The sequence below is a fragment of the Bos grunniens genome, chromosome 26 (assembly GCF_055505025.1).
Source record: "Bos grunniens cultivar Pamir isolate PY7600 chromosome 26, Bosgru_T2T1.0, whole genome shotgun sequence".
Classification (NCBI taxonomy): Eukaryota; Metazoa; Chordata; class Mammalia; order Artiodactyla; family Bovidae; genus Bos; species Bos grunniens.
The window spans coordinates 1422416-1441588 of NC_141190.1; the positions used below are offsets into that span (position 1 = coordinate 1422416).

The following is a 19173-nucleotide window of genomic DNA, read 5'->3' on the forward strand; positions in this document are numbered from 1 at the left end:
CCCTCCCCGTACCCTCCCTCTGGGTCATCCCAGTGCACCAGCCCCAAGCATCCAGTATCGTGCATCGAACCTGGACTGGTGACTCATTTCATACATGATATTGTACATGTTTCAATGCCATTCTCCCAAATCTCCCCACCCTCTCCCTCTCCCACAGAGTCCATAAGACTGATCTATACATTAGTGTCTCTTTTGCTGTCTCGTACACAGGGTTATTGTTACCATCTTTCTAAATTCCATATATATGTGTTAGTATACTGTATTGGTGTTTTTCTTTCTGGCTTACTTCACTCTGTATAATAGGCTCCAGTTTCATCCATCTTATTAGAACTGATTCAAATGTATTCTTTTTAGAACTGATGCTTTTGAACTGTGGTGTTGGAGAAGACTCTTGAGAGTCCCTTGGAATGCAAGGAGATCCAACCAGTCCATCCTAAAGGAGATCAGCCCTGGGTGTTCATTGGTGGGACTGATGTTGAAGCTAAGACTCCAATACTTTGGCCACCTGATGCAAAGAGCTGACTCATTTGAAAAGACCCTGATGCTGGGAAAAATTGAGAGCAGGAGGAAAAGGGGACGACAGAGGATGAGATGGCTGGATGGCATCACTGAGTCAATGGACATGAGTTTGGGTGAACTCTGGGAGTTGGTGATGGATAGGGAGGCCTGGCGTGCTGCGGTTCATGGGGTTGTAAAGAGTCGGACACGACTGAGCACCTGAACTGAACTGAAATTACTAGGTAGATTTCCATCCTCTTTTTGTTATTTTATTTCATGTTTTCTTTCTATCTTGGCACTCTAGCTATCCATCAGCAATTAGAGATACAGTGCTGAATGACAGAGATGAAAGAGTAGCATATTTTTTTTTTAATAAATGACCAAAATAAATGAGAAACATGATATAAAGATAAACTTGTTTTAAATTACTCTAATTGTTTAAAATAGAAATCTTTAAATGTATAACAAGTCAGAGCTACAGTAAGACTATTTGAGACCATATTAAATTATAAAATATGAATAGCATGTTATAAGGAAATATATGATTCCTCTTTAGATTGTTTAGTTTAACATATACTTTAAATCAAGCTTAAGAGTTAAACAAAACACAAAGGAAATCCTAATGTAGCTAATAGTGAAACTTTAAATGCTTTACAGAACAATATACATGTGAACAATTGTGATATCCAGGTATTGTAGAATTGCTTTTGGATTATCTCTAATATTTGGCTTCTCTAGTAGATCATCTGGTAAAGAATCTGTCTGCAATGCAGAGACCTGTGTTCAATCCCCTGGAGAAGGGAAAGGCTACCCATTCCAGTATTCTGGCCTGGAGAATTCCATGGACTGTATAGTCCATGGCATTGCAAAGAATCTGATGCGACTGAGCAACTTCACTAATATATTACTAAAAGTCCACTTCAATTTTCTCTTGTCTACTCATGTTTCAATTTAAAGGTTATTTACACCAGGTATCCCAAGAAAGGAAACTATGTGCTTGAGCATTAAAGAGATAGTGTGAAAAAATGTAGCTGCAGTCCTCTATGGCTCTACTTGTATATCTTGACCTCAAGTAGGAGGTTTCTCAGGAAGAATTTTTTTTTCTCCTCAGGATGTTTGTGACTACAGTGTATAAAACACCTTCTTGGCTTCTCCAGGGACCTTATCTTTGGTTCTCATAGGAGATGTCAAGGTTAAGCAGGGTCTCAAGTAATTTTCTGAAAAATATGTTCTCTTAAGACATGCCAAGGCATGAACCCCACTTCTGCCCTGTCAGATACAGTCCAGTCTTTTCCCAACTGCTCCTTCCTCTTTAAGACTAATACTTAGACCATGAGCTTATTTCAGTACATTTTATTTGAATGACTCAGTCAAAGTGTTTCATAAGCTTACAAATGAAATTGTTTTTCATAAGAGGTCTCACATTTCTTTGATTCATTGTTCATTTGCAGACCCTAAGATGCTCAGTTTCAAAATCCTAAACATAACATAATATTTTTGCTTGTTTTCTTCCAAGGGACAAAAAAGGCAACAATTCTCTATTATAAAAAATTTCTGTATGTGGTGCTTTATTTTTATCCCAACTTCCCAAATTTAGAATTTTAAGACATATGCTCTATATCAGGAAAAAACACAGACATAGGAGACCTTGATTTAGAAAGAGGCTTCCCTTGTGGCTCAGCTGGTAAAGAATCCACCTGCAATTCAGGAGGCCTGGGTTCAATCCCTGGGTTGGGAAGACCCGTGGAGAAGGGAAAGGCTACCCACTCCAGTATTCTGGGCTAGAGAATTCCATGGACTGTATAGTCTATGGGGTCGCAAAGAGTTGGACGTGACTGAGCGACTTGCACTTGCACTTGGTAACTGAACAATTTTAAGCATCTTAATTCTGGATTAGACTTACAAAATGTTACTATTCAAAGGAACCTTTGAAATCTGAGGTCCAGATTTTGAAATGATTTTCCCAAGATCAACTATTACATATTTGTGTTGAAAGATTGATGATATTGCTTATTTAATTGATGTTAAGGTTTATTTGGGGTCATTTATGTCAAGTGGTTGACTCAGTGTCTGGCATATATGTACATGACATTAAATGTCAGTATCCTATTGTAGTTCATTAAATCACATTATTACCAAAAAGTCAGTAATACTCTTGTACCTATATGTGTGCTGCTACTGCTATTTAGTCACTCAGTCGTGTCCGATTCCTTGCGACCCCATGGACTGTATATAGATCACCAAGCTCCATGCAATTGCCCAGGGAAAATACTGGAGTGGGTTGCCATTTCCCTCTCCAATATGTGTACTGACTTCCCATTTGTAATAACTAGAAATAGGTCAGGTTCTTAAATCAGTGTAATTACCTGCTATTGCAAACAGCTTCCATATCTCTGTGTTGTAACACATTGCAATTTTATTTCTCACTCACTGGATTGTCCAGTGTAGGTCTACAGTGCAATTTCCTTCACAGAGTCATGGAGGGACTGGCTATTTTCATATTGTGTCTCCGCCATCATTTAGGGCCTTGGAATTCTGCTCTGGGACCTCTGCATATGGCTAACCATGGAAGGTCATATGGGAAGTTTTTAGAGGTGTGGCCTGAAAATGGCATATCGCTTTGCTCACAGTCCATTGAAGAGAGAAATTAATAAGTCAAATTAACTTCTACAGGTTATAGCTTAGAAATTTCTAAGTTCATTAATTAAAAGTATCATTAAAATAATCCATATAAAATATTCATTATGCCATTTAGGAAATTCATGCTTATGGGTACAATATTTGCATGGTATTCACAGTTCAATTGGAAAAATTAAAACTTGGAAAATTAAAAATATATGCAATGTGTTTTCTTAAAATCTATCAATTTACAAAGCTTAAGCATAGAATTGCAATTTTTGGTATGCAAACCCACGGGCAACCTGGAGAATGTAGGCCCAAGAGGAAAAGGAAATGGCATTTGATGATCATATGGCATTGACTCTGCAACAGCCAAGGTACAGAGTACAACACACTGACTCACATGGGAAAAAATAATCATATGCTTTCCAAAGCATTACATCATTTGCACCTATAATATCACAGTGAAATTGGTATATGTTATTGCATAAGGAAACTAGATATAAGTGATTTTGTCTAGATGCTATGATTTCTCTTTCATTTGGTTTAAATACATGAAAAATTCTAAGTTTGTCATACTTACAAAATGAAAAATTTAATTATACTCGTGTTTTTTAGATGATTCTTAAGAGACTTCATGGGGGCTTCCCTGGTGGCTCAGAGGTTAAAGCATCTGCCACCAATGCAGGAGACCTGGGTTTGATTGATCCCTGGGTTGGGAAGATCCCCTTGAGAAGGAAACGGCAACCCACTGCAGTATTCTTGCCTGGAGAATCCCATGGATGGAGGAGCCTGGTAGGCTACAGTCCACGGGGTTGCAAAGAGTCGGACACAACTGAGTAACTTCACTCACTCACTCAAGAGACTTCATAAATCTGGTATTTTGCAGAATAGTCCTAACTGCCTTTGTAGATACTAATTCTTTTTACTTCCTGAATTAAATTTCAGTTTTGTTAGCATAATGTCACATTTATCAAAATCTTATTACCTAAATGAATGCTTAAAATGACTTAATGATTTTAAAATTCTGCCCTTAATTAATTTTCAATGTCTTCCTGGAGGAACCATCCAAAAATGGCAATACTGTTTCATCTTTTCTAGTTGATGGATTTTAGTCATATTATTGCATAATTTTTAAATTTTCTAAATTTTAATTAAATAAAAATTATACTTTGAATAGCATGCAAATTTGGTACTCACAAATATGAATTTCCTAAATGACAATCATGAATATATTTATGTGTATTATTTCAGTGATTCTTTTAATAAACTTGAAAACTTCTGCACAGAAACCTGTAGAATTAAATTTAAACTTTATCTCTTTTTCTTTTATTTCAAGGAATTTGATTCTATCATATATTTGTTTGCTGAGCTTTTATGAAAAACAGATATGAACTGGTTAACAATCCAGACTGACAAAGTTAACTTCTAATTAGACATTTATGTATACTTTTTATATCAGTAGGTACATATTTGTACATTAGAAATAGCATTCATTTCTAAAGCTAATTAAAACTGCATATTGAAATCTTACTGGAAATTTTCATTTCATATTAAACTTTTGTTTCTTTTTCCAACCACCTATTTGTCTTTCCACATATGTTGTTCTGAGTTCTACAGTTTGGGAATGTACTTTACAATTATGTTCCTTAAAATTTAATTGAGGATTTTTTGCCATGTATGTGACTTCTGTAGTTTTATGTTTCCCTGTAGGGTTGGGACTGGTCTTCCCTCATAGCTCAGTTGGTAAAAAGTCTGCCTGCAATGCAGGAGATCCCGGTTCAATTCCTGGGTTGGGAAGATCCGCTGGAGAAGGATAGGCTACCCACTCCAATATTCTTGGGCTTCCCTTGTGGCTCACCTGGTAAAGAATCTGCCTGCAATGCGGGAGACCTGGGTTTGATCCCTGGGTTGGAAAGATCCCCTGGAGAAAGGAAAGGCTAGCCATTCTAGTATTTTGGCCTGGAGGATTCCATGGACTGTATAGTCCATGGGATCCCAAAGAATTGGACATGACTGAGCAACCTTCACTTTCACAGGGTTGGGAGGAGAAAATACCTATAACAATTAGGGATTATGGAAAAACTTACTGCTACCTGATCTTTTCAAAATCTAGATCTGAAAGTACATCAAGCTTGAAGAGACATCCACCACTTTATACAAATGTATAAAACAGAACTACCAGATGTTAAGTTGAAGCTTTAAATATGGGTGGAGAGTTTTGAAAAGAAGATAGTTGGCCTCTTCACATGTGGCAGAGAGGTCTCCTAAGGTGAGGGTAAAAGGTTATAAAGGAACACATGAATTAATAAGGAGAGAAATTGAAAATGTAAAAATTATACAAGTAAAGTCCTAGGGATAAATAAAAATCATCTGAAATGAAAAATAAACCAGATGGGTTCAACTGCAGATTAGAAATTGCAAAAGAGATCAGTGAACTTGAAAATGTGGAATAAAAACTATGCAAATTTAACAGAAAGAAAAAAAATTACAGAGATTTAGCAATAACTAGCAATCTTATATGTGTATAATCTTGGCAAAATAAAGATGAACACTTAAAAAAAAAAAAGTGTCTTACAAATGAGAATGGCATCAGTAGTTTAAATCTATCATTTACATGCTACAACTCTAATCCTAGATCCCAAAATCTGAAAGAGGGACTTATCAGCCCCAGTTGGGATTGATCCAAGATTGGGTGCCACCAGAGAGGGTCTTGGGGAAGAGAGAAATGCTTTTGTAAGGAGGAAAGGGGAGAGGACCAGAGCAGATGTATAGACAGGAGTCCATAGAACAGCAGGAATAGCCTTGGTGTGGTATTCTAAGTCCTGTCTAGCTTGTTGCAGAGGCCTTATCCCACTCCTCTACTTGTGTTCTCTGAGGTAACCACCATCCTTATGATTAATATACTCTCTACTTAAGCTCCTCTAAGAAGTATACATATTATTTGCAGCAAAAATCCTATATAATCTAGTACCTATCTCATTGTCAGAATCTGTAGAATAACTTTTTGCAACAGGATCTGCTTGATAACAAGAGACAGTATTTTATTTTTGTGGAAAGCTTTGGAATCTACCAAAGCTCTCACTACATTGTCACCTTTATTCTCATAATGTTTTGGGAAAAAATCTTGACTCCAGGTAAATTTGCTAAAATATTTGCCTCTGAAGGAAGATGTGATAGTTCCATTTTACCCATTTGTCACTGATAGAGGATATGCCTTTCCCTTAAGCCAGTTAAGTGTAAATCATATTTTTATAACTATTATCAAAAGAAATACATCCAAACATAAAGGATATATTCTAAGTATATTTGGAAACCAATATCTTTTATAATATACTACTTGGTGTCTATTGTCGTTGTAAATCAAGAGGTGTGTGATCGCACACTTTGTGATACCACTATTTGGAATGAATTTATTGTTTTAAGCCTTACCCTGTGTTGATAGTTTAGAAATTTCTTAGATCTCTCTACAGGGTAAATTGTTCCCCCCAGAAAGCCAGTAGCAGAAAATACATTTTCATGGCCTCTGATGGAGATTGAAATTCACAATTGTAGAAAGGAAGGAATTTGTCCAGGTGGTCCACTTTGTCTTAAAACTCAATTATTTGTAGTCATATGCCTCAAACCTGCATACACTGTAATGCTGTTTCCCTGAACAAAATATAGATGCTGGGGTTTGTGTTAGTTATTATCCCTCTTATAAGCATAGAGAAAAGGGAATAATCAGAATCATTGACATAGAAAAAATGGTGTTACTCGTGTTTTATTAAGAACTAAGCCTCACAAAATGTGATTTTAAATTTTTCATCATGATAAAATGATTATATCTTTAAATACAGTCAGGTTTGTATAAAATCAGTTGTTTTATTAATTCAAGAGGGGAGTATTAGCTGTATACTTCTCTGAGTTTTTGTTGGCAATGATGATTCACATGTGTACTCTCTTCCATTGTATAAGACACTGCCTCACAGTGCAGTGAAAAATGACTTTATCTGAGAGTCTCAAACTCCAAACAGATTGCCTTCAAATGAATAGGCCCATACTCTAGTAATCTACTTTTCTTAACTCTCTTCAGACTCCTAAGAAAATGAAGAGTTCTTCATTTAAAAGTTCTGAGTAGCTAAGCCGTTGGTTATATCTTTTCCTTGCTGTTTTTAATGAGTCTTACACTTATGACCTAAAGTCATTGGCAAATCATATATAGGGAGGAACTATGCACTTCATCGTTCTTACTCATATTTTCCTATGATTCTCTTAGTTTCCTTTAGATTCTTATACACTAAAAGAAAGGATTTACACACTTGTTTCAAAGCTTTTATTATTGTACTGATTATTCCATTATTTAGTAGTGTAATTTATTAATCATACTCCGATAGATCTTACAAAAATTGTAATTTTAAAATCCAATAAGATATTTACATTTGAAGCAAAACAGTTAAATACAACTAACTTTTTAAGTAATGATCCTGACAGCTCCTCTACAAAGCTGACCTTGGGATAAAACTTAAAGGTTCAAATCAAATGGATTTTGGCATTTCTCAGCTGTTGCTTCCTGTGAAAAACTGTTGACAATTTGAGACACTAAATGTTAACTACACCAAATGATGATAAATGTCCTGGGTGCTAGCATTTTTTCCTTCAGTCTTTCTCCTCAAATATTAAATGTTTATATCCTCTCTTTGCTACTCTCACATGTTCTAAGCACATGGTTCAAGGATATAATGGAAATGTGTGTGTGTGTGTGTATTTACAAAAACCCTCCAATTAAAAAAATATTTTAATTGGAGGATAATTCCTTTACAATATTGAGATGATTTTTTGCCATATATCAACATGAATCATCCACAGGTATAGATATGTTCCCCCCACAACCATCCTGAATCCCCTCCTGTTTCCTCCCCACCCTGTCCCTCTGGGTTGTCCCAGAGCACCAACTTTGGGTGCTGTGCTTCAGGCATCAAACTTGCACTGGTCATCTATTTTATGAATGGTAATGTACACTTTTCAATGCTATTCTGTCAAATCATCTCACCTTGCCTTCTCCCACTGAGTCCAAAAGTCTGTTCTTTATGTCTGTGTCTCCTTTGCTGCCTTGAATGTAGGATTGTTGGTGTCATCTTTCTAAATTCCACATATATGTGTTAATATACAGTATTTGTCTTTCTCTTTTTCACTTACTTCACTCTGTATAATAGGCTTTAGGTTCATCCACCTTGTTAGAACTGAGTCAAATGTGTTCCTTTTTATGGCTGAGTAATATTTCATTGTGTATATGTACCAGAATTTCCTTACCCATTCACCTGTTGATGGTTATTTAAGTTGCTTCCATGTCCTAGCTGTTGTAAATAGTGCTGCAATGAACATTGGGGTACATGTGTCTCCTTCAATTTTGGTTTCCTTAGGGTATATGTCTAGCAGTGGGATTGCTGGGTCACATGGCAGTTCTATTCCCAGTTTTTTAAGGACTCTCCACACTGTTCTCCATAGTGGCTGTACCAGTTTGCATTCCCACTAACAGTGTATAAGAGGGTTCCCTTTTCTCTACACCCTCTCTAGCATTTACTGTTTGTAAACTTTTTAATGATGACCATTTTGACTGGTGTGAGATGATGTCTCATTGTGGTTTTGGTTTGCATTTCTCTAATATTGGGCTGCAAGAAGCACAAGCTGGAATCAAGATTGCCGGGAGAAATATCAATAACCTCAGATATGCAGATGACCACACCCTTATGGCAGAAAGGAACTAAAAAGCCTCTTGATGAAAGTGAAAGAGGAGAGTGAAAAAGTTGGCTTAAAGCTCAACATTCAGAAAATGAAGATCATGGTATCTGGTCCCATTACTTTATGGGAAATAGATGGGGAAACAGTGGAAACAGTGTCAGACTTTATTTTTTTAGGCTCCAAAATCACTGCAGATGGTGATTGCGGCCATGAAATTAAAAGACGCTCACTCCTTGGAAGGAAAGTTATGACCAACCTAGATAGCATATTGAAAAGCAGAGACATTACTTTGCCAACAAAGGTCCGTCTAGTCAAGGCTATGGTTTTTCCAGTAATCATGTATGGATGTGAGAGTTGGACTGTGAAGAAAGCTGAGCGCCGAAGAATTGATACTGTTGAACTGTGGTGTTGGATAAGACTCTTGAGAGTCCCTTGGACTGCAAGGAGATCCAACCAGTCCATCCTAAAGGAGATCAGCCCTGTGTGTTCTTTTGAAGAAATGATGCTAAAGCTGAAACTCCAATACTTTGGCCACCTCATGCGAAGAGTTGACTCATTGGAAAAGACTCTGATGCTGGGAGGGATTGGGGGCAGGAGGAGAAGGGGACGACAGAGGATGAGATGGCTGGATGGCAACACTGACTCAATGAACGTGAGTCTAGGTGAACTCCCAGAGTTGGTGATGGACAGGGAGGCCTAGCGTGCTGCGATTCATGGCATTGCAAAGAGTCAGACATGACTGAGCAACTGAACTGAACTGAATATTGGGTGATGCTGAGTATCATTTCATGTGTTTATTATCCATGTATGTATCTTTTTTGGAGAAATGTTTAGGTTTTTTGCCCACTTTTGATTGTGTTGTTCATTCTTCTGGTATTGAGCTGCATGAACTGCTTGTATATTTTGGAGATTAATTCTTTGTCAGTTGTTTTGTTTGTTATTTTCTCCTATTCTGAGGGCTGTCTTTTCACCTTGCTTATAGTGCAATGTTCCTTCGCTGTGCTTTTAAGTTTAATTAGATCCCATTTTTTATTTCCATTACTCTGTTAGGTGGGTCATAGAGATTCTTGCTGTGACTTATGTCAGAGTGTTCTGCCTATGTTTTCCTCTAGGAATTTATAGTCTGTGGTCTTCCATTTAAGTCTCTAATCCATTTTGAATTTATTTTTGTGTATGGTGTTAGAAAGTGTTCTGCTGCTGCTTCTGCTGCTAAGTCGCTTCAGTCGTGTCCGACTCTGTGCGACCCAATGGATGGCAGCCCACCAGGCTCCCCTGTCGCGGGGATTCTCCAGGCAAGAACACTGGAGTGGGTTGCCATTTCCTTCTCCAATGCATGAAAGTGAAAAGTGAAAGTGAAGTCGCTCAGTCGTGTCCGACTCCTAGCCACCCCATGAACTGCAGCCTACCAGGCTCCTCCGTCCATGGGATTTTCCAGTCAAGAGTACTGGATTGGGGTGTCATTGCCTTCTCTGAGAAAGTGTTCTAGGTTCATTATTTTGCATGTAGTTGACCAGTTTTCCCAGCACCACTTATTGAAGAGACTATCTTTTCTCCATTGTATATTTTGGCCTCCTTTGTCAAAGATAAGGTGTCCAGAGGTATGTGGATTTATCTCTGGGCTTTCTATTTTGTTTCATTGATCTATATTTCTGTCTTTGTGCCAGTACCATACTGTCTTGATGACTGTAGTTTGTGGCATAGTCTGAAGTCAGGAACATTGATTCCTCCAGTTCCATTCTTCTTTCTTAAGATTGCTTTGGCTATTCAAGGTCTTTTGTGTTTCCATACAAATTGTGAAATTATTTGCTCTAGTTCTTTGAAAAATACTGTTGGTAGTTTAATAGAGATTGCATTGAATCTATAGATTGCTTTGGTAGTAAATTCATTTTCACTATATTGATTGTACCAATCCAAGAACATGGTATATTTCTCCATCTATCTGTGTCATCTTTGATTTCTTTCATCAGTGTTTTATAGTTTTCTATATACAAGTGTTTTGTTTCTTTAGGTAAATTTATTCCTAAGTATTTTATTCTTTTTGTTGCAATGGTGATTGTGATTATTTCCTTAATTTTCTGATTTTTCATTGTTAGTATATAGGAATGCAAGGGATTTCTGTGTATTAATTTTATATTCTGCAACTTTACTATATTCAGTAATTTTCTGGTGGCATCTTTAGGGTTTTCTTTCTTTTGGGGGGGCTCTTATGCTTTTATGAATGGAGGGAGGTACAAAATGCATCAATGCAAAAGAATGGTTTACATACTCATTAGCATAGTGATTAATGTTAATTTAGGGATACACAATGTGTTAAACCTCAATTACAAAGTTTCCTGCAACCTAAGATAATGAAAAAGCTCCTTAAGTTTTTACCCACCACCTTAAAGTTCTAAATGGTGTCTGGAAGAACTAAAAAAATAATAGGCTCCTTTCAGCTGTGGTTAAGATCTCTAGTGAAGCTGTATGTCAATGACACCGAGACTGTGAAGTTTCCTCAAAAGGGCTTTCTACATTACCGCATCACAAACTTTAAAGATATTTCCAGTAACATAGGCAAGTTGAGTGGCTTAATAGTTTAAAAGTGGAAAGCAGCCAAGACGTCTCAGAGAATTTTTAAACATGGTATAAATACCATCTCTCTCCTACAGAGAAACTTTTTCAAGCATGGACATAACTTTGGATACTAAGGAAACATCGATAGTTTTCATAAAGTTTCAATAAACACCCTAAGGCACAAGTGTTCAAAACTTCCTATTCACTAAAATGTCACTGCATTATCCTTTTAGAGGTATAGGTATGCTATGCTTGCAATGAGTGGACATTTAATTTATGCCTAGTTAAAAGCACCAAGTGTCAAGTTCAGCTTCCATTTACACAGGATGCACCAGTAACATTTAGCATAGTGAATAGTTCAAGTACTACATTTCCAACATAGTTTGCTTTTTGATTAGTAGGCACTGGGGCTCTTCTGCCTGTAGTTCTTCAGAATATTTTGAAAGAGGATAGAACTACCCTGAATATAGTCTTCAAGCAATATGGAGCCCTTCTGAAAGAGCTGTATTCTTTCATAATAACATTTAGAGAAAGGAGTAAAGACAGATCTTGCAAAAGCTGAGTTTCTTTCAAAAGAAGAAAAATGATGTAGAATCTGGAACCTAAGCTAAAATGTCTTGTGATAAATGTCAAAAATTGCCAAGACTTTCAAAACATGTTTTGGTAAGGAAAAACTACTATATTGCCAAGGTTAATTGTGTAAAATACAATAGTATCTTAATTAAACAGAAGAATTCACCATTAATGGAAGAAAACCCATGATAAGGGAAGCATCCAAAGACTGGCAACCAAAAGGCTGGGTAATTTTACTAGCTTTAGAATACATCAACACACTTTGATTATCAAACTATTTCATTTTTTAAAACTGCAGTGTTTTAATGTACTTCTAATAACAATGCAATCTAAGGAGCCATGGAGGCTTATGAAAAAGACCTACCCACTAAGATGCATTTCTAGTGTAGGGGTGAATTAATACTTCTGTAAGAAGGAACTGAATCACCTCAGCATCAAGAAATAGCCATTTTCTTTTACACCAGTAACTCATAATTTGATGACTAATTTCTGTTCGAAATTGGGCAGAAAAGGAACTACATCAGACCCAGAAACAATGATTTCACAAGCCACAGTCACTCAGCTAATGGATTTGTGATAATCTGCAGAAAATTTGCTTGGCTAGTACTTGATTTCTTCACATCTGTAGAGGGGTTTGATACAATTACTTTTTAAAAATCAACCTTAAGCTGCATACAGGCAAAGAGATCACAAACTACTGGGAGGCCATAATGGTCTAGGGGAAAGTTGTGTTCCTCCTGTAGGGGCAAATTAAGCAATACTTCCTTGGCCTTCTTTCAAAGTAGCCACTTGTCTTCTCCTGAGGATAATGGGCTAAAATTTCCTGTCGTCTTTCCTGGCAAGACCCATTCAGCTGTGTTAAAGAGATACCAGGAGGTGGCCAAGGGGTGTGAGCTTTTGTTTTTAGCCCTATCCTATGTAAGAGGCACTTCCTTGGGACATCCTTCTTTGTGTGAAGGGGTCATGAGCCACTTTGACAAGGGACTGTTTCTTATAACTTGGAAGAAATCAGCAATTCTAGAAGAACCCATTGCCTTTGGTGCCTTAGCTTGTTCTGCTGCCTCTCTTCTGGATGGAGAGAGCTACATGTTCAGGGAATCTTTATGTTTCTCAGGTTCAGGTTTTGGTTCCACAGGCATACCATTTTTATCCTTTCCTTCTTTCTTCCGAAGCCATTTACACAGAGCTTCCTTCTCACAATTTTCATCACACATGTACTTTGCAAAACTTATACAAGCCTCATTGACTTTGCAGACCTCCTCCACTTATATGGGTCTTGATGGTTCTGGACAAGCCAATCCTCAGTAGTCATGGAGTAGACAAGGGTTTCTTGGCCTCCAAGTGGTCATTCACGAATTTCAGATTGCCCAGGTTCTCAGTCTCCACACCTCTGGGCTGGTTACCCTGACAGTTGGTACGGGAATCAGACTTGACAAGCCAGTCATTCACATTGTAGGACTCCCAGAACACCTGGAACAAGAGCTTAAACTTCTCACTGGAGGTTTCACAGCTGCCATTCCCAGGCTTCTCAGGCTTATGGGATTCCTGGGGAGTTACCAGCCAACCAGAAAGATCCATCTCATCTTGATCAAGAGGCTCTAGATTGCTAACTTTTTCAATTTCAATGGAGTAAGAACTAGTAGTGGTACAGCTATTAAGACTTTTTGGTAACTTGCTTTTTTAGAAACTAGTTGTTGCTGACTCTTGTGGAGCCAGTTTTCCAAATCTTTTAAGGTTGCCCCAGACATTATTCAAGAAACTGCAGGTTATAGAAGATGTCTGACTGTTCTCCAAGGTCTGCTTTTGGTTGAGCCAGTCCTGGATATTGGTGCTGGGTAGGTAACGAGCCTGGTGACCAAGGCAGGTTTGCTTCCAAGGAACCATTCACTGAGAGGGACAGCTGTGGTGCTGGATGCTGACTTCTGCTCTGGCAATGGGATGTAGCCTCTCTTCTCTAAGAAGGACCCAATATTTGATGAACTAGCATGAGCCATCAGGTGCTCAGGAATTTGAATGGTCTTCAGTTCAGTTCAGTTCAGTTGCTCAGTCATGTCCGACTCTTTGTGACCCCATGAATCGCAGCACGCCAGGCCTCCCTGTCCATCACCAACTCTGGGAGTTCACCTAGACTCACGTCCATTGAGTCATGTTGCCATCCAGCCATCTCATCCTCTGTCATCCCCTTCTCCTCCTGCCCCCAATTCCTCCCAGCATCAGAGTCTTTTCCAATGAGTCAATTCTTCGCATGAGGTGGCCAAAGTATTGGAGTTTCAGCTTTAGCATCATTCCTTCCAAAGAAATCCCAGGGCTGATCTCCTTCAGAATGGACTGGTTGGATCTCCTTGCAGTCCAAGGGACTCTCAAGAGTCTTCTCCAACACCACAGTTCAAAAGCATCAATTCTTCAGTGCTCAGCCTTCTTCACAGTCCATCTCTCACATCCATACATGACCACAGGAAAAACCATAGCCTTGACTAGATGGACCTTTGTTGGCAAAGTAATGTCTCTGCTTTTCAATATGCTATCTCGGTTGGTCATAACTTTCCTTCCAAGGAGTAAGCCTCTTTTAATTTCATGGCTGCAGTCACCATCTGCAGTGATTTTGGAGCCCAGAAAAATAAAGGCTGACATTGTTTCCACTGTTTCCCCATCTATTTCCCATGAAGTGATGGGAACGGATGCCATGATCTTCATTTTCTGAATGTTGAGCTTTAAGCCAACTTTTTCACTCTCCACTTTCACTTTCATCAAGAGGTTTTTAGTTCCTCTTCATTTTCTGCCATAAGGGTGTTGTCATCTGCATATCTGAGGTTATTGATATTTCTCCCAGCAATCTTGATTCCAGCTTGTGCTTCTTCCAGTCCAGCGTTTCTCATGATGTACTCTGCATATAAGTTAAATAAGCAGGGTGACAATATACAGCCTTGATGTACTCCTTTTCCTATTTGGAACCAGTCTGTTGTTCTATGTCCAGTTCTAACTGTTGCTTCCTGACCTGCATACAAATTTCTCAAGAGGCAGTTCAGGTGGTCTGGTATTCCCATCTCTTTCAGAATGGAGCAACCCCACGCCCGAGGCCAGGGGCAGTGGCCGGGAGGCTCCACATCCAAGGAGCCATGGCTGCACAGGCGCAGGAGGGCCTAGGGGAGCTATCCCACATTGAAGGTTAGGAAGGGCGGCGGTGAGGAGATACCCCTCATCCAAGGTAAGGAGCATAGGCTGTGCTTTGCTGGAGCAGCCGTGAAGAGATACCCCACGCCCAAGGTAAGAGAAACCTAAGTAAGAGGGTAGGTGTTGCAAGAGGGCATTAGAGGGCAGACACACTGAAACCATACACACAGAAAACTTTATTGAATGGTCTTAAGAGACCCAAATGTGGCGATTGCCTGGCGCAGGGCATTTATGTCAGCTTCAGAGTCGGGCAGTTGCATCTTCAGGTTTGAGGGTCAGACTGCCCAGCCTGTCCAGGCACGTTGAGACTTGATTGGCTACACTCCAGTTGATGAATAAGACAACTGAACTGGCCCAGTAACCAGTAGAGCTGTTGGGCCTGCTGCTGGAGTGTCTTCTCTTTAAGCTGATAGATGAGATTTACTTGCTTATACTATCACACCTCACAGCTTCAAAGGCATTCCAGGTGGTGACTTATGCAGCAGTGAATCTGGGCTTTGACCTCTCACAAATTATCTTTAATTTGCTTCTCAGCTGGGAGAACTCCACCAATTGCAAGCTCCAAGTCCCTCTGTGCATCACAAGACCTCGAAAGGGAATCTCTATTAGTGGAACAGCCACTCTGGTCCTGTGAGGTACTCATTCTGCACCTTGTTCCTCCTTTGAAGCTAGGCCCCTGTGCGTGAGCTGCCCAGCAAGCAAGGTGCTGCTTTATCAATGCTCGGGTGAGAAAAGTCCCTGGGCTTGCAGAAAGCACCCCATCCCACTAGTGCGTCTGGCAGTGCCCTAGGGTTTTCTATGCTGCCTCTTGAGAAATTTGTATGCAGGTCAGGAAGCAACAGTTAGAACTGGACATGGAACAACAGACTGGTTCCAAGTAGGAAAAGGAGTATGTCAAGGCTGTATATTGTCACCCTGTTTATTTAACTTATATGCAGAGCACATCATAAGAAATGCTGGACTGGAAGAAGCACAAGCTGGAATCAAGATTGCTGGGAGAAATATCAATAACCTCAGATATGCAGATGACAACACCCTTATGGCAGAAAGTGAAGAGGAACTAAAAACCTCTTGATGAAAGTGAAAGTGGAGAGTGAAAAAGTTGGCTTAAAGCTCAACATTCAGAAAACGAAGATCATGGCATCCGTTCCCATCACTTCATGGGAAATAGATGGGGAAACAGTGGAAACAGTGTCAGACTTTATTTTTCTGGGCTCCAAAATCACTGCAGATGGTGACTGCAGCCATGAAATTAAGACACTTACTCCTTGGAAGGAAAGTTATGACCAACCTAGATAGCATATTGAAAAGCAGAGACATTACTTTGCCAACAAAGGTCCATCTAGTCAAGGCTATGGTTTTTCCTGTGGTCATGTATGGATGTGAGAGATGGACTGTGAAGAAGGCTGAGCACTGAAGAATTGATGCTTTTGAACTGTGGTGTTGGAGAAGACCCTTGAGAGTCCCATGGACTGCAAGGAGATCCAACCAGTCCATTCTGAAGGAGATCAGCCCTGGGATTTCTTTGGAAGGAATGATGCTAAAGCTGAAACTCCAATACTTTGGCCACCTCATGCGAAGAGTTGAGTCATTGGAAAAGACTCTGATGCTGGGAGGAATTGGGGGCAGGAGGAGAAGGGGATGGCAGAGGATGAGATGGCTGGATGGCATCACTGACTCTATGGACGTGAGTCTCAGTGAACTCCAGGAGTTGGTGTTGGACAGGGAGGCCTGTCATGCTGTAACTCATGCGGTCGCAAAGAGTCGGACACGACTGAGCGACTGATCTGATCTGATATAATCTGCACACAGTGAGAGTTTTGTATTTTTTTTTCCAATCTGAATTCCTTTTAATTCTTCTCTTATTGCTATGGCTAGCACTTCCAAACTATGTTGAATAGTAGTGGTGAGAGTGGGCACCCTTGTCTTGTCCCTGGTTTTGGAGGAAATACTTTAAATATTTTGCCATTGAGGATATTGTTTGCTGTGGATTTTTCATATATCAGTTCAGCTCAGTCTCTCAGTCATGTCTGATTCTTTGCGACCCCATAGACTGCAGCATGCCAGGCCTCCTTGTCCATCACCATCTTCCAGAGTTTGCCAGACTCATGTCCATTGAGTCGGTGATGCCATCCTCTGTCATCCCCTTCTCCTCCACCTTCAATCTTTCCCAGCATCAGGGTCTTTTCCAATGAGTCATTTCTTCACATCAGGTGGCCAAAGTATTAGAGTTTCAGCTTCAACATCAGTCCTTGAAGTGAATATTCAGGACTGATTTCTTTTAAGATGGACTGGTTGGATCTCCTTGCAGTCCAAGGGACTCTCAAGAGTCTTCTCCAACACCACAGTTCAAAAGCATCAATTCTTTGGTGCTCAGCTTTCTTTATAGTCCAAGTCTCACATCTATGACTACTAGAAAAACCATAGCCTTGACTACATGGACCTTTGTTGGCAAAGTAATGTCTCTGCTTTTTGATATGATGTCTAGGTTGGTCATAACTTTCCTTCCAAAGAGTAAGCATCTTTTAATTTCATGGCTGCAATCACCATCTGCAGTGATTTTGGAGCCCCCAAAAATAAAGTCTGTCACTATTTCTACTGTTTCCACATCTTTTTTCCATGAAGTGATGGGACCAGATGCCATGATCTTCGTTTTCTGAATGTTGAGCTTTAAGTCAACTTTTTCACTCTCCTCTTTCACTTCATCAAGAGGCTCTTTAGTTCTTCATTTCTGCCATAAGGGTGGTGTCATCTGCTTATCTGAGCTTATTGATATTTCTCCTGGCAGTCTTGATTCCAGCTTGTGCTTCATCCAGCCCAGGTTTTGCATGATGTACTCTGCATATAAGTTAAATAAGCAAGGTGACAGTATACAGCCTTGACGTACTCCTTTCCCTATTTGGAACCAGTCTGTTGTTCCATGTCCAGTTCTAACTTTTGCTTCCTGACCTGCATACAGATTTCTCAGGAGGCAGGTCAGATGGTCTGGTACTTGTATCTCTTTCAGAATTTTCCACAGTTTTTTTGTGATCCACACTGTCAAAGGCTTTCTCATAGTCAATAAAGCAGAAATAGGTGTTTTTCTGGAACTCTCTTGCTTTTTCGATGAACCAGCAGATGTTAGCAATTTGATCTGTGGTTCCTCTGTCTTTTCTAAAAGCAGCTTGAACATCTGGAAGTTCACGGTTCACATATTATTGAAGTCTGGCTTGGAGAATTTTGAGCATTACTTTAATGTGTGAGTTGAATGCAATTGTGCAGTAGTTTGAGCATTCTCTGGAATTGCTTTTCTTTGGGATTGGAATGAAAACTCACCTTTTCTAGTCCTGTGGCCCCTGCTGAGTTTTCCAAATTTTCTGACATATTGAATGCATCACTGTAACAGCATCATTTTTTAGGATTTGAAATAGCTGAACTGGAATTCCATCACCTCCACTAGCTTTGTTCATAGTAATGTTTCCTAAGGCCCACTTGACTTCACATTCCAGCATGTCTGGTTCTAGTTTAGTGTGAGTGATCACGCCATAGTGATTATCTGGGTTGTGAAGATTTTTTTGTACAGTTCTTCTGTGTATTCTTGCCACCTCTTCTTAATATCTTCTGCTTCTGTTAAGTCCATACCATTTCTGTCCTATATTGAGCCCATCTTTGCATGAAATGTTCCCTTGGTGTCTTTAATTTTCTTGAAGAGATCTCTAGTCTTTCCCATTCTATTGTTTTCCTCTATTTCTTTGCACTGATTCCCCAGGAAGGCTTTCTTATCTCTCCTTGCTATTCTTTGGAACTCTGCATTCAAATGGGTATATCTTTCCTTTTCTCCTTTGCTTTTCACTTCTCTTCTTTTCACAGCTATTTGTAAAGACTCATCAGACAGTCATTTTACTCTTTTTGCATTTCTTTTTCTTGGGGATGGTTTTGATCCCTGTCTCCTGTACAGTGTTACGAACCTCCATCCATAGTTCATCAGGCACTCTGTCTACCAGATCTAGTTCCTTAAATCTGTTTCTCACTACCACTATATAATCATAAGGGACTTGA

At 39.3% G+C, this 19173-nt stretch overlaps 1 protein-coding gene and 1 pseudogene across 2 annotated transcripts in view; one reads left to right on the forward strand and one right to left on the reverse strand.

Moving 5' to 3' along the window:
• LOC147343946 (uncharacterized) overlaps positions 1-4695 on the forward strand; it is a 52558-nt gene extending 47863 nt beyond the window's left edge. Inside the window, exons 2-3 of one of the 2 annotated variants that reach the window (XR_015155567.1) lie at positions 355-740; positions 3736-4695. Coding sequence is in view for 1 of the 2 variants with exons in the window: in XM_086378441.1 (XP_086234567.1) it covers positions 3736-3739 (4 nt within the window). In the remaining variant the exon portion in view is untranslated. The remainder of the gene's footprint in view (positions 1-354; positions 741-3735) is intronic. The other variant, XM_086378441.1, reaches the window with a different exon arrangement.
• Positions 4696-12478: 7783 nt separating this feature from the next.
• Positions 12479-15778, reverse strand: LOC147343947 (nuclear receptor coactivator 4-like; annotated as a pseudogene).
• Between the last annotated feature and the right edge of the window lie 3395 nt (positions 15779-19173).